Source organism: Haliotis rufescens, unplaced genomic scaffold (assembly GCF_023055435.1).
Source record: "Haliotis rufescens isolate VD_foot unplaced genomic scaffold, xgHalRufe1.0.p SCAF_38, whole genome shotgun sequence".
Classification (NCBI taxonomy): domain Eukaryota; kingdom Metazoa; phylum Mollusca; class Gastropoda; order Lepetellida; family Haliotidae; genus Haliotis; species Haliotis rufescens.
In genome coordinates, this window is record NW_025964090.1 from 1,732,303 (window position 1) to 1,745,585 (window position 13,283).

The 13,283-nt window shown below is 43.7% G+C and overlaps 1 protein-coding gene across 1 annotated transcript; it reads right to left on the reverse strand.

Moving 5' to 3' along the window:
* Positions 1-209: 209 nt before the first annotated feature.
* On the reverse strand, positions 210-11,795 carry LOC124119368 (neuronal acetylcholine receptor subunit beta-3-like). The gene is made up of 4 exons (XM_048381348.1): positions 9,607-11,795; positions 2,244-2,266; positions 1,568-1,604; positions 210-329 (listed from the first exon to the last, which is right to left on the reverse strand). Exons 1-4 carry the CDS (start codon positions 10,816-10,818, stop codon positions 210-212), a joined length of 1,392 nt encoding a protein of 463 aa, XP_048237305.1. The 5' UTR covers positions 10,819-11,795.
* Positions 11,796-13,283: the final 1,488 nt, after the last annotated feature.

Sequence of the window (13,283 nt, forward strand, 5' to 3'; positions counted from 1 at the left end):
TTCACGTACTCCTGTTGTGTACTGGGTGTACTGGTTACCCCGGGACTGTAATATTTACATGTGTTGTCTACTGGGTGTCCCACCATCCCACTGTCTGCCAGCCCGTTACCCCGGGACTATAATATTTACATGTTCTGTCTACTGGGTGTCCCACCATCCCACTGTCTGCCAGCCCGTTACCCCGGGACTATAATATTTACATGTTCTGTCTACTGGGTGTTCAACCATCCCACTGTCTGCCAGCCCGTTACCCCGGGACTGATATATTTACATGTGTTGTCTACTGGGTGTCCCACCATCCCACTGTCTGCCAGCCCGTTATCCTGGGACTGTAATATTTACAAGTGTTGTCTACTGGGTGTCCCACCATCCCACTGTCTGCCAACCCGTTATCCTGGGACTGTAATATTTACATGTGTTGTCCATTCGGTGTCCTACTGTCTGCCAGCCTGTTATCTCGAGACTGTAATATTTACATGTGTTGTCTACTGGGTGTCCCACCATCCCACTGTCTTTTAACATTAGTTTTAACTCTCTTTGAGAAAGTCCATTAGAGCTTGGGTTTTGTCCGTCCGTTCGTCCGTCCGCCAATTCACTGAGCTCCTTTTTTTACACCAGTGAACATGTAAATTCATTTTCACAGACCAAGATCGACTCTGCATTTTAAAAAAATTAATCAAAATGGCCGCCGCTCAGTTCAATTAAGTTAAGGATACAGTTTTCACAAATGCATCTATCTTCTGCTACAAAACCTTTGAACTTTTAAATGGTTAAGAAAACGTTTATCGTGTACTTCTTTAAAATAAAATAAGTTTAAATTTCGAAAACTTGGATACATGAAAGGCTCTGTGGTCCAGTTTCTCACAGAACCAACTTTCACATCTCCCTGATCACACTCTCCGATGTGCCGGCTTGCTTGATGCATGTCATCGTATCCCAGTTGCGTAGACGGATGCTCATGATAATATGATCCTGACGCGATTATTTACAGACCGTCGTCATATAGCTGGAATATTGCTGGATTTTAACAACAAACAAACAAACAAAGATAATTTCAAAAATTACAGTCGCCCTGATCGTCCTTGTTTATGTGAACAGGATTACGAACTTATTTTTTAGCACCATGTCCGAAAGAAGTAGATCACTGTATCCATCCGTGTTCCGTGGTCCAGACGTTCGGCAATCAAGGCTGTAACCAATGCGCAGACGGATATCTGCGCATCTCTAACCCCAAGCACTTCAACCACTCTGCGGGTTTCTCATTTGGTATGCAGAACTATAAGGGCGTGCAGGTTCTGGTCTCGCAGAGCGTGTAAGTAATCACAGAGGCTTACGCTGAATCGAATCAATTGAGCTGTGAATAAATTTGGTTTGGAACATCTGTTAGATATACATGGCGCGGTAGGGTAGGCTAGCGGGTTCAATTCCCACGTGGGTACATATGTATGAAGCCTATTTCTGCAATCTCATTAAAATCAGATCTTAGTTCTCGCTATCGCTAAACAAAGATCTGAGGACATCCCATTACGGGTCACGTCAGAACGACCTTTCGCGAACTTTGACCAACCAATGAAATGACGGACAAGAAAACGACATTCGCCAATCAGAAGGCAGCTTCCTCGAGCTTTACGACACGTTTCAAACTGGTGACTGCGCTTCGAAATATATTTTGACGTAGTCTCGATTAAAAAATTTAACACTGATAAAAAGAACATTCTGGAATGGCTTATAGATGGTCTGGATTGTATGGATATAATCATAAAACCCGTAACTGTCGTTCGGAATACCCTCTGTTAAATTTTTTGAGGTTGCATGATGAGAAAACACATACCGTCCGTTACTTTCATGATCTGGTAAGCGACCCTCTGATTGGTTGGATAAAAGGTTGTTCTGGCGTGACCCGTAATGGGTTGTCCTCAGATCTATGTTTAGCGGTAGCGAAAACTAAGATCTGATTTTAATGAGATTGCCTATTTCTGTAGTCTACCTGCAGTTATCTGACTGGAGTATTGGAGAATGGAATTTTACGTCACGTTTAAGATTATTACACTTTTATAGGGACGTGCATTCACGTGCGTGCGTGCGTGCGTGTGCGTGTGCGTGGGCGTGTGGTTTCATAGTGCTGGCCCACTGAGATACCATGCCGCAGGTTAGCATCCAAATCCGCTCACTGGGTAGACGTTGTATCCACTAGACGACGGAGGCGGTCTAATGATAATTAAAATTTAAAAAAAAATAAAATAAAATAAATAAATAAAAAAATAAAAAAATAATAATAATAATACACTGGATAATCGAGGATGACGTTATTGACCTTGCTTCCCGGCAGGACCGAGCCTCAGTACTACTGCACCAAGGGCCCTCTTTGTCCAGATGGCTGGTACAGACTCGTAGAAGAAGGGGAGCTTCTCTGCTCAGGTGAGGAAAACAACCGCCTTAACCACCACTCGTCGCTATATGGCTGAAATAATGCCGATGCGACGTTAAATTTTAACTCACTCACTAAACCATCAAGATGGTATCTGAATGTGAGGTGAAAACACAAGTTCATTCCTTGGAATAAATGATTTTTGTCGTTCATGTTCCAATAAACATTAATCCAGGATCGATCTATTTTGCACCAATTCGCACAGACACAGACACAGACGCATCGAGACAGAGACACACTCACAGACGCACACATACTCACTTACTCAAACTCAGACACACGCACACAACCCAAATGCCATGAATTTCAACTGGACGGCGAAACACGCCATCTGTAAGGGGTGGGTGATTAAATACAGCTGCACACTCCAGCATCCCTCTGTCAGCCTTAGGATTAGCATTTTACCACTAAAGAATGAATTTTATACAACTGAAAGTGTCGGCAATGTTGGCCTTAGTTGTTTGGTTTCGTGTCTCAGTCAGGCCTTTTTCACGTGTACGTGTTTTGACAAGACTAAAATGAATGAATGCTCGCCTTCTAGCATTATATATTCAATGTTTACCTCATAAAATATCCTCAAACTAGCTCGAATGAGGGTGTATATTAGCATTGGTGTTCAGACCAGAACATCTGACCTGTGAAGGTTCGGGTTAGTCTTGGTCTTCTGCAGCCCATGCGTGTCGAAATGGGCGACTAACGGGATCGGGTTGTCAGGCTCAGAGACTTGGCTGATATATGTCATCGTATCCCCAGACGTTCATATTTGCTCATGATGTCAATCACTGGATTGTCTGGGCCAGACTCGATTATTTACAGGTCGCCTTCATATAGCTAGAATAGTGCGGCGTTAGATAACAAACAAACACAAAAACAAACAAACAAACACATCTAAGGGTGAGCTTCTGAACTTATGTTTTCTCTGTTTCCAGGATGTGCCCCAGGATGTGCCAAGTGCAGCACGAGGGACATGTGTGACGCGTGCCGCGACTATTGCGTGTTGTCTCGCGGCAAGTGTACTATGTGTACTTAGACAGTCACGTGACTAATGGGCGTGGCCATGTGTGCTCGCATTAACTTCCATGATGTATTGATATTGGCGGTTTTACGAATCCAGTGCACATATAAACAGGCAAAGCATTTATGTTGTAATGGTATCAGTTAGATTTGGAGTGCACGTGCATTATATTTGGTTTGGTTTGGTTGTTGTTTAACGCCGCACTCATGCAGCAATATACCAGCTATATGACGGTGGTCTGTAAGTAATCGAGTCTGGACCAGACAATCCAGTTATTAATATCATGAGCATCGTTCCAAGCAATTGCGATATGATGACATGCTTCAACCCAGTCAGCGAGCCTGACCACCCGATCCCGCTAGTCACCTATTACGACAAGCATAGTCGCCCTTTACGGCAAGCCTGGGTTGCTGAAGACCTATTCTAACCCGATCTTCACGGGTCCCATGCAATTTGGATACGATGACATTGATCAACCAAGTCAGCAAGCCTGACCCGATCCCGTTAGTCGCCTCTTACAAGCAACGAGCCGTGCCATCGGTATAAATGAATGACACACAATCAGCTAGGTCACATATCGTACACTAACATTTTAATTTCAGTCGCTTGTGCGTGCGTGCGTGCGTGCGTGCGTGCGTGCGAGTTTGTGTGATACTGAGATACATGGATACAGACTCTGAGAGGACCAGTCCTTATTTCATCCCCAGAATGCCAAGCCTCAGGCAGTGTAACACGTACCGTATTTTACCGTCTTTTGGTACGACGCGACCAGTCGTTCGAACCACCGACCTTCCAGGATGGATTAAAGTTCCCAGGAACCTAAGTAACGGTATACCACACATTCATTAAACACAGGAAATATCTCACTAAAAGGGATAACTGTCATAGAACTGTCAAGAATCTATGTTTACTGACCACACAAAGAAAGCCTTGCATGGAATGACCGAGTACTCATAGACCTCCAACCGGATTCATGGTATTAATGGGTGAGTGAGTTGTGGTTTACGCCGCTTTGAATAGTATGCCAGTTATATCACGGCATTCACGGTTTTCTTGTTTTGTTTTGTTTGTTGTTTAACGCCGCACTCGGCAATATTCAAGCTACATGACAGCGGTCTGTAAATAATCAAGTCTGGACCAGACAATCCAGTGATTGACATCATGAGCATCGATCCACGCAATTGGGACACGATGACATGCCTCAACCAAGTCAGCGAGCCTGACCACCCGTTAGTCGCATCTTACGACAAGCATGGTCGCCCTTAACTGCATGCATGGGTTACTGCAGACCTGTTTTACCCCGGATCTTCACGTGGCCATATCACGACGTGTCAGCTTAAATGTGATTCAGGTTTTAGACATTTGCCAATGTGGAATATAATCAGGGCGAATCTGGGATTTGAACCATCTATCATAGATTTCTGACACGCCTTTTTTTTTACACCAGCTTGTCCGCGCCACACACCTATCAAGTGTTCTCGAAATGTGTGTAATGTAGTTTCGGTGTTGGACGCTACTGGTTGTTTTCACCGTTATACAGTTCAAACTGACAAAAGCAACCCCCGAAAACGACCGAATTATGTCCGATAGAGCTGAAACAGGAGGCCTTTGCCTGAAATTTTGAAGTCTGTAGGACATGAAAGCTACTTCTTGCCACTGTTTCAGTTAAAGTGATATAAGAACAACTTTCAAAGTATGAACAGTTCTGTAATGAATGGATCCCAACCACTGAGGGACCGACTATGTAATATTCTGGTTGGGTTTGGGCTTGGACTTTTGTTAGAGACAGACCGTTTCTTCTGTTGATGACATCCATGTGTTTCTCTAAAGGGTGAGCCAAACACTCGCGTAGGATGACAGCCAACTAATTTTATCCATCTTCCCGCGGCAAGAGAGTTAATTGACTATAAAAGTTCAGTTTCCACCCTTGCCGAACTAGGCTGGTATTATGGAGTTTGGCTGGACTAACGAGTCTATGCATAGTCCAATCAAAATCGTGCACCGAAATCGAAATCCGGTTCGTAAACTGTCATGCAGATTTCGGTCGATTGCGGGATTTGCACAGCATGGGCACCGCCAACTCGTTGTCAACAGATATTTTCCAAATCTTTTCAAGTTTTTAATCAAGGTGATCACGTGATTTGATGCATTTCGCGATGTAAGACCCGTTTTATGACAATATTGATCTGGAATTATCGATCAGATCGTCTTGACAGGGCGCCGCCATTTTGTTTGAAACAAATGCAAGTGGTACGAGAGGTGGAATTTGATTGGTCCATAGGCGGGGCAAAGAAGGGACATAACTCGTAATAGCCACTGGTGGCGCTACGATCGAGCCAAGAAATTCCAGCCTAGTTCGGCAAGGGTGTAAACTGGACTTTTAAAGTCAGTTAACTCACTTGCCTCGGGAAGATGATTTTATCAGGAGATGGCGTGCACACAAATTAGGGACCGGGGTTCATTTTATATGGAAACTAGATACAGATGGAAAACCAGATATTTATTTTAATTAAAGGTACATGTATAAGCTTAAATATTTTATAAAAGAATGGCCCTTGGTCGGCCCCTTAGTTGGTTGGTTGGTTGGTTTGTTGTTTTACGCCGCACTCAGCAATATTCCTGCTATATGATGGCGGTCTGTTAATAATCGAATCTGGACCAGACAATCCAGTGATTGATATCATGATAATCGATCCATGCAATTGGGATCGATGACATGCATAAACCAAGTCAGCGAGCCTGACCACCCGATCCCGTTAGTCGCCTCTAACGGTCGGTCCCTTTGTGTTCTCATTGTTACGAACATGACGCTTCATCACTGGGGAGGTTTCAACGGAGAGAAAGATGACGACAACGGCTAAAACTGTTTTATGAACAATGTTTATTCAGTGTAGGACAACAGCTAAATTTGCTTGCAATAATAAGATATCAATAACGTCTCTAATAAATTGATAATCATAAAGATGCAAAGAATCCTGTACTCATATTTGGTAAATACAATCTGCTGAACACATTCTAACTAAGGCACATCTCCAGGTAATGGTAATCATCTTCCAAATCATATATAAAACCGAGTGAGAAAGTGTACCTCAGTTATATATAACTGATTGTCAAAAAACATAAGGAAAAAAATAAGCCTCAAGTGATGGAGCTCTTAAACGGTTCCCACTTAACAACGGGTATGACAAGGCAAAACAAATTACCAGCTATTGAACAAAGACATTGGAGTAGGACTGTCGGTATATTTTTCTGAGTTTCCCATCTCCCACCCGCCCTGAATTTTCGTTTTGGCGTAAAATAATAAAAAGATATCTTATCTCATTTGTCCCCGCAGCTGTGGAAATGTATGCCTCGATGTGCTAAAATAATACTCCTACAATTGCAAACTAATAAAATCAGGTCAGCATGATCTTTCTTCAGCTATATTTAAAAAAAAATCGCAAAGCAACTCAAACGACGTCATAAATTTATTTTAGGGTTGTTACGAGGTGTTCTTTACTTACAATTTCATAAAATAAGCTCCGCAATCAGTGAAAAACGGTTTTTTATATTTATATTTATTATTTTTAGTTTTTTAATTTCGCCCGCCCGCTCTCTTTACTGGTTGAGGTTGGAGTGAGTGAGTGAGTTTGGTTTAACGCCGCTTTTAACAGTATTCCAGTTATATCGCGGCGTGTCAGCTTAATGTGGGAGGAAAGCCCGAAGTGATGCAGGTCTCAGACGTTTACCACTTCGGTGAAACCCACGAGCACGGGTATGGTGCTGACAAACCTAGAAACATACTCGGGGCGAACCGGGATTCGAACCCACAATCATAGGTTTCTGGTGTGCCCAATTTTAAGGGACGCAACTCTGCACAGCGAATCGAGGCGCCTTAGACGACTGGGCCACCCGTTGAGGTTGGAGATGAGAAAAACATAAAACATGGAGCCATTCGCCACAATACCATTGGTAAGACTCCGATTCAAATGACACGACGTTAGAAATAGACATCCAATCAAATTACACAAAATGGGTCGTGATTGCAAAAAGCGGCGATATCACCTCGATAGTCTTTGTGTTCATTCTTAAATAAACGTCTTGTCGATGACTTCCCCTTGTCTTAAATGAGTTCGCAGGAAAAGATCTTTTCCAGAAAAAATCCTTCATATTGCTCTTCTCATTCTATTAAATTATCGCATGATTGTAGTAAAATCAGATTTTAGGTTTCTCTACCGCTAAGCAAAACCTAAGGACATCCAATCACGAGCGAACGTTTCTCCGACCTTTCAGAGCGTCGATTACCAGATCGGAAAAGTGTCAGTCGGAATGTGTTTTCTGATCAAGCCAATCTCGAAAAGGTCAACACGGGTGTTTTCTGAGCGACAGTTACGGACTGTACGTCTATTTCTCGTTACGATGGGATAAACATTAGAAACGACAGACACTTTCATAGCCCATGATTAGTATTGCCATATAATATCGGCCATCTATTAGACATTCCCGAATTATACTTTGTCCAGTTTACAAATCTTGAAGATATATATATATATATATAGTCGTCAGTTCCAAACAAGTGCTGTAAAGCTCGAGAAAGCTGATTGGTTTATGTCGACTTCTTATCAGTCTTTTCATTGGTCAGTCGAAGTTCGCGAAAGGTCGGGTGTCCTGAGATTTGTGATTAGCGGTAGCGAGTATTAAAATCTAATTTTAATGATATTGCACAAGGACAAGTGTGAATGTTGATATATGCCGGCGTTCATAAGTTGAGCGAGAGAAAATCTGTTGTAAGTTACGATCTGTGACGTCACTTCCGAAACGAAGCCATGGAGGTGACTGGGTCTGAAGACGGGTATTTTTCAATAGAACGGAGAAGTATTAGACACAGGCTAATCGAGGAGAAGTCACACTTTATATGTTCATGTATTTTAAATTAAATAACTCTCGTACAAACTGTCAGAAACTAGTATTTAACAATTCATGTTAAAACTTCGCTAGGTAATTCATACGTAGATGCCTTTTGACGTATAAATAAAAGAGACAAAATACCTTCCATAATCGTAAGAAATCTCCATTGTACGATTCCGACAATATCATGAGCATGTGACCGCCTCCGTGGTCTAGTGGTAGAGCGTCCGCCCGGAGAGTGGACGGTTCGGGGTTCGATCCCCGGCCGCGTCATACCAAAATACGTTAAAAGATGGAACTTGTTGTTACCCTGTCTGGCGCTCGGCATTAAGGGGCTAAAACAAGGACTGGTCGGCTGGGAGTCAGTATACTGTGTCTGAGTGGGGTATTCATGTTAAACTGCGGCATGGTATCTCAGTGAGCTAGCACTTTAAATCGGCATCAGTCCGGACTAGTACAAGCAGCCACACACACACGTGCATGCACGTCGCTATATAAGTGCAATAATCTTGGACGCAACGTTAAACCCAATTTCACCTCACCTCTCCTCATGAGCATGTGTTTATGAAATCATCATCAAATAGTGATGATACCAGCTGTTAGTGAAAAGGTATGGAAATTTGGAAATGTCCTCCACAAATCTACCATGAAACGTTTCGATAACTTTGCTGAGGTCTTGAATGTTCTAACCCTTATCAAACTTTTTTGGGACATAAAATAAAAATAAACGGACTTAACTCTTTTCTAAATTATTTCCATTTCCATTTTCTATTTTAAGTGCACCCCCACGTTTCCAAAAGAAAAACTTACGTGCGTTTATCATTACGACTAGGCCCAAACTGAAAGTGGGCAACAAACTGTGAATCATAGCCCTCTTCAATCAGGACTTGATATTATTCAGGTGAGGTGAGGTGAAATGGGGTTTAACGTCGCGTCCAAGATTATTGCACTTATATAGCGACGTGCATGCACGTGTATGTGTGTGTGTGGCTGCTTGTACTAGTCCGGACTGATGCCGATTTATAGTGCTAGCTCACTGAGATACCATGCCGCAGTTTAACATGAATACCCCACTCAGACACAGTATACTGACTCCGAGCCGACCAGTCCTTGTTTTAGCCCCTTAATGCCGAGCGCCAGACAGGGTAACAACAAGTACCATCTTTGAACGTCTTTTTGTATGACGCGGCCGGGATCGAACCCTGGACCTTCCGCTCTCCGGGCGGACGCTCTACCACTAGACCACGGAGGCGGTCTGATATTATTCAGTGCCTCATAGAAATATCATGACCATGAGCAGGGCGGTAGCGGGCACAATCACCAGCATACAGATTGAGAAGAAGATTTTGTCAACATGTCTGGATATATGAACCCAAGTTGTCTCGTTCTGTTTACCTTCAGGAAACTGGTCATCTTCCCTCTGTTGACTGTCCGCTCCAGAAGTGGGGGCCGTCTGCCGTCGTCGTCTACGTATGAAGCGAGTCAGCCATCTTGGAATCGGTCTCTTCCGGTCTCGGTGGTAGAGCACGAGGGTCCAGATCGACCCAGCCACACTGGTCGCACTGACAATTAGCATGATGGTCAAGTAGACGGACAGCATGGACACTGACTCCGCGGTCTTGGGCATGGTCTCGCTGATGAAGCTTAGGTACACTGCCAGCGCAAGGAGCACCGTGACGGCATAGGACACCCTCTCCCCTGACTCAGCCGGCAGGAGGAACACCAGGACGTTGAGGAGCGACAGGAGGAGGACGGGTAGGATGACGTTCAGGATGAAGAACGCTGGACGCCGTCGGATGATGAAGGTGACGTACGCCATGGAGATATAGCCAGTACCAGTAAACTTCGTCCACGGATGCATATATGCCTTTATCAGTTCCCATTCTCCATTTTCACGGTAATTATAAAGAGGAACACCATCCCCCACCATCATCCTAATTTCATCAGATGATCTCCCCCAGGGAAAGAATTCTATCACGCATGTCTGGGTGTCATACGGGTATTTACTGATGTCGACGGTACAGGCCGTAATGAAGGAGTCTGCGGGGTACCAGTGCATTGTACCGTTAGACAACGCCTTGGTGATGATAATGTTCTGTCCAAGAGGACGCATCTCTTCGATGGAATTGGCCACAGCTAGGAAAGGAAGCCAGTGCGAGTCAGAGGGCGGATACACTTGTCTGATGCCATTGTATTCAGTCTCGTTCCACGTCATGAACTCGTCGGTCCACGAGATATCCATCCATCCCGTGCAGGATAACTTTTGCTCGACTTCATCGAGGTCCGTGATGGTGAGGATGTGGAAGGTCAAGCTGACACCAACAGGTTTAGACTGGTTGGAAACTGGCCGAAGACGACGGTCAACCTTATTCTGTAGAAAGTTGAGGACATTTTGAACATCCTTTGACGTCGGATTAGCAGTCACAGTCACAGTCAAAAATATAATCACACCCAAGCAGAATCGGCACAGACCTTTCATGGACACCATTTTAAGCCACCGGTTTTAAAACTTCTTGATTGAATGTAACAGAATACGTATACAGTGGCTTCAATGATTCATTGAATCTTCAGTGCACATTTTCATGTCCCTAAGATCCTGAAAAAAATCTCTTAAATTTGTCCTCTTGTGTGTCTTCTCCAGAATCTAGCTTTCTCTATCCGGCCAAATCATTGGAGTCTCCGTTGTTTCCCTCTTCTGTGACACTACTGTGTAAATTACAATAGATCTTCTTTTTCGAGCAGAGCTTTCATGAAGCCGCCCACCGACTCTGTTCACACACTAAGATACTGACTGACTTCCCTCACGAGATCCAGTATTTATCCTTCGGTGACGCTGATGAGTGTGTGATACTGACTGACTTCCCTCACGAGATCCAGTATTTATCCTTCGGTGACGCTGATGAGTGTGTGATACTGACTGACTTCCCTCACGAGATCCAGTATTTATCCTTCGGTGACGCTGATGAGTGTGTGATACTGACTGACTTCCCTCACGAGATCCAGTATTTATCCTTCGGTGACGCTGATGAGTGTGTGATACTGACTGACTTCCCTCACGAGATCCAGTATTTATCCTTCGGTGACGCTGATGAGTGTGTGATACTGACTGACTTCCCTCACGAGATCCAGTATTTATCCTTCGGTGACGCTGATGAGTGTGTGATACTGACTGACATCCCCCACGAGATCCAGTATTTATCCTTCGGTGACGCTGATGAGTGTGTGATACTGACTGACTTCCCTCACGAGATCCAGTATTTATCCTTCGGTGACGCTGATGAGTGTGTGATACTGACTGACTTCCCTCACGAGATCCAGTATTTATCCTTCGGTGACGCTGATGAGTGTGTGATACTGACTGACTTCCCTCACGAGATCCAGTATTTATCCTTCGGTGACGCTGATGATTCGATGACACGTATCCAATACCGTGGTGCTAAAATAAAGATTCCTGATAATCAGCATAACGCCCTTTTGATACTGAAGTGTTGTGTCAATAATCTGCAAACACTTCTCTCACTGATTAGTATACTTCCGAGTGTTCTCTACACATTATTCTACTAATTGATATTATTCTGTGAATCGGTAGCCTTCGAGAAGAACGCAAATACCCCATTTCAGGTGCATGTAAATTTGAGTTTTCACAACTTTTGAAACGTTGTTATGGTGACCTACAACGCTGCGTCCTTATCATTGGAACCAGCTGCTGAGTTCCATAAGCGTGTTTGCAGTGCAGGTCTTAGACCTATAATAGCACACTCTGTTTGTTTTGTAACACTCGGCAATATTCCAGACATATCACTCGGCCTGTAAATAATCAATTCTGGGCCAGACAAACCTGTGACTGAGAGTATCAGCAATGCCCCTTGCCGTCTTGGTACGATTACACACAAGCAACCAAGTCGCCGAGTATTACAATATACCTTCTGGACGTCTACCTTAACTGTAACTAGACCCTACATTTCTTTTAGTTTTTTAGAATTTGGCGTTCAAAGAGCTTTCAAAATGTACGGTATTGCGTTACTAAATAAACTTCCAAGGCAAAAAAGAAGCAGTTAGTTATAACACACACACACAAACACACACACACACACACACACCAACACACACACACACACACACACACACACACACACACACACACACACACACACACACACACACACACACACACCTTATGGTGTCTTGGGGGGCACGGCAGGCCCAGTCGTCTAAGGCGCCGCGATGCGCTGTACAGAGTTGCGTCCCTTAGGCACGCATGAAACCTATGATTGTGGGTTCGAATCCCGGTTCGCCCCGATTATGTTTCTAGGTTTGTCAGCACCATAACCGTGCTCGTGGGTTTCACCGAAGTGGCAAACGTCTGAGACCTGCATCACTTCGGACTTTCCTCCCACATTAAGCTGACACGCCGTGATATAACTGGAATACTGTTAAAAGCGGCGTTAAACCCAACTCACTCACATTTATGTTGTCTTGGACGTTGTGAGTGTATTAAATAACTGTGCATACACATACTGATAGTTTTCTCTGTCACTACAAAACTAAGCACTAAGGAGATCTCTTGACGCCATGAAATCGTGACCACTCGCGATTTGTCCCGGATTGACACGAGTTGTCACGAATGAGAGATTAATATGGGATTGATATTATGTTTACGTTGAATGGAAATACGTTAGGGTAATTTTGACAAATGAAACATAAAAATGGGACTGTGATTTTAACATTTTTAAACTCGAGGTGAACAAACTTCTTTAATACAGCAATGGTCACTACTCGTGTCATTCCGTCACCTGGGAGACGGCTAGTCGGATATCTTGAAATCTCACGAGACGCCCTTTGTCCAATTGTAACCTTGCAAACATCAGGGCGCCAATGAAAACAAACAGCAGTTTATTATTGTAAAATGTAACTTGTAATAGTTTCCTTAGAGTTTAACTTCAATTCAGCATC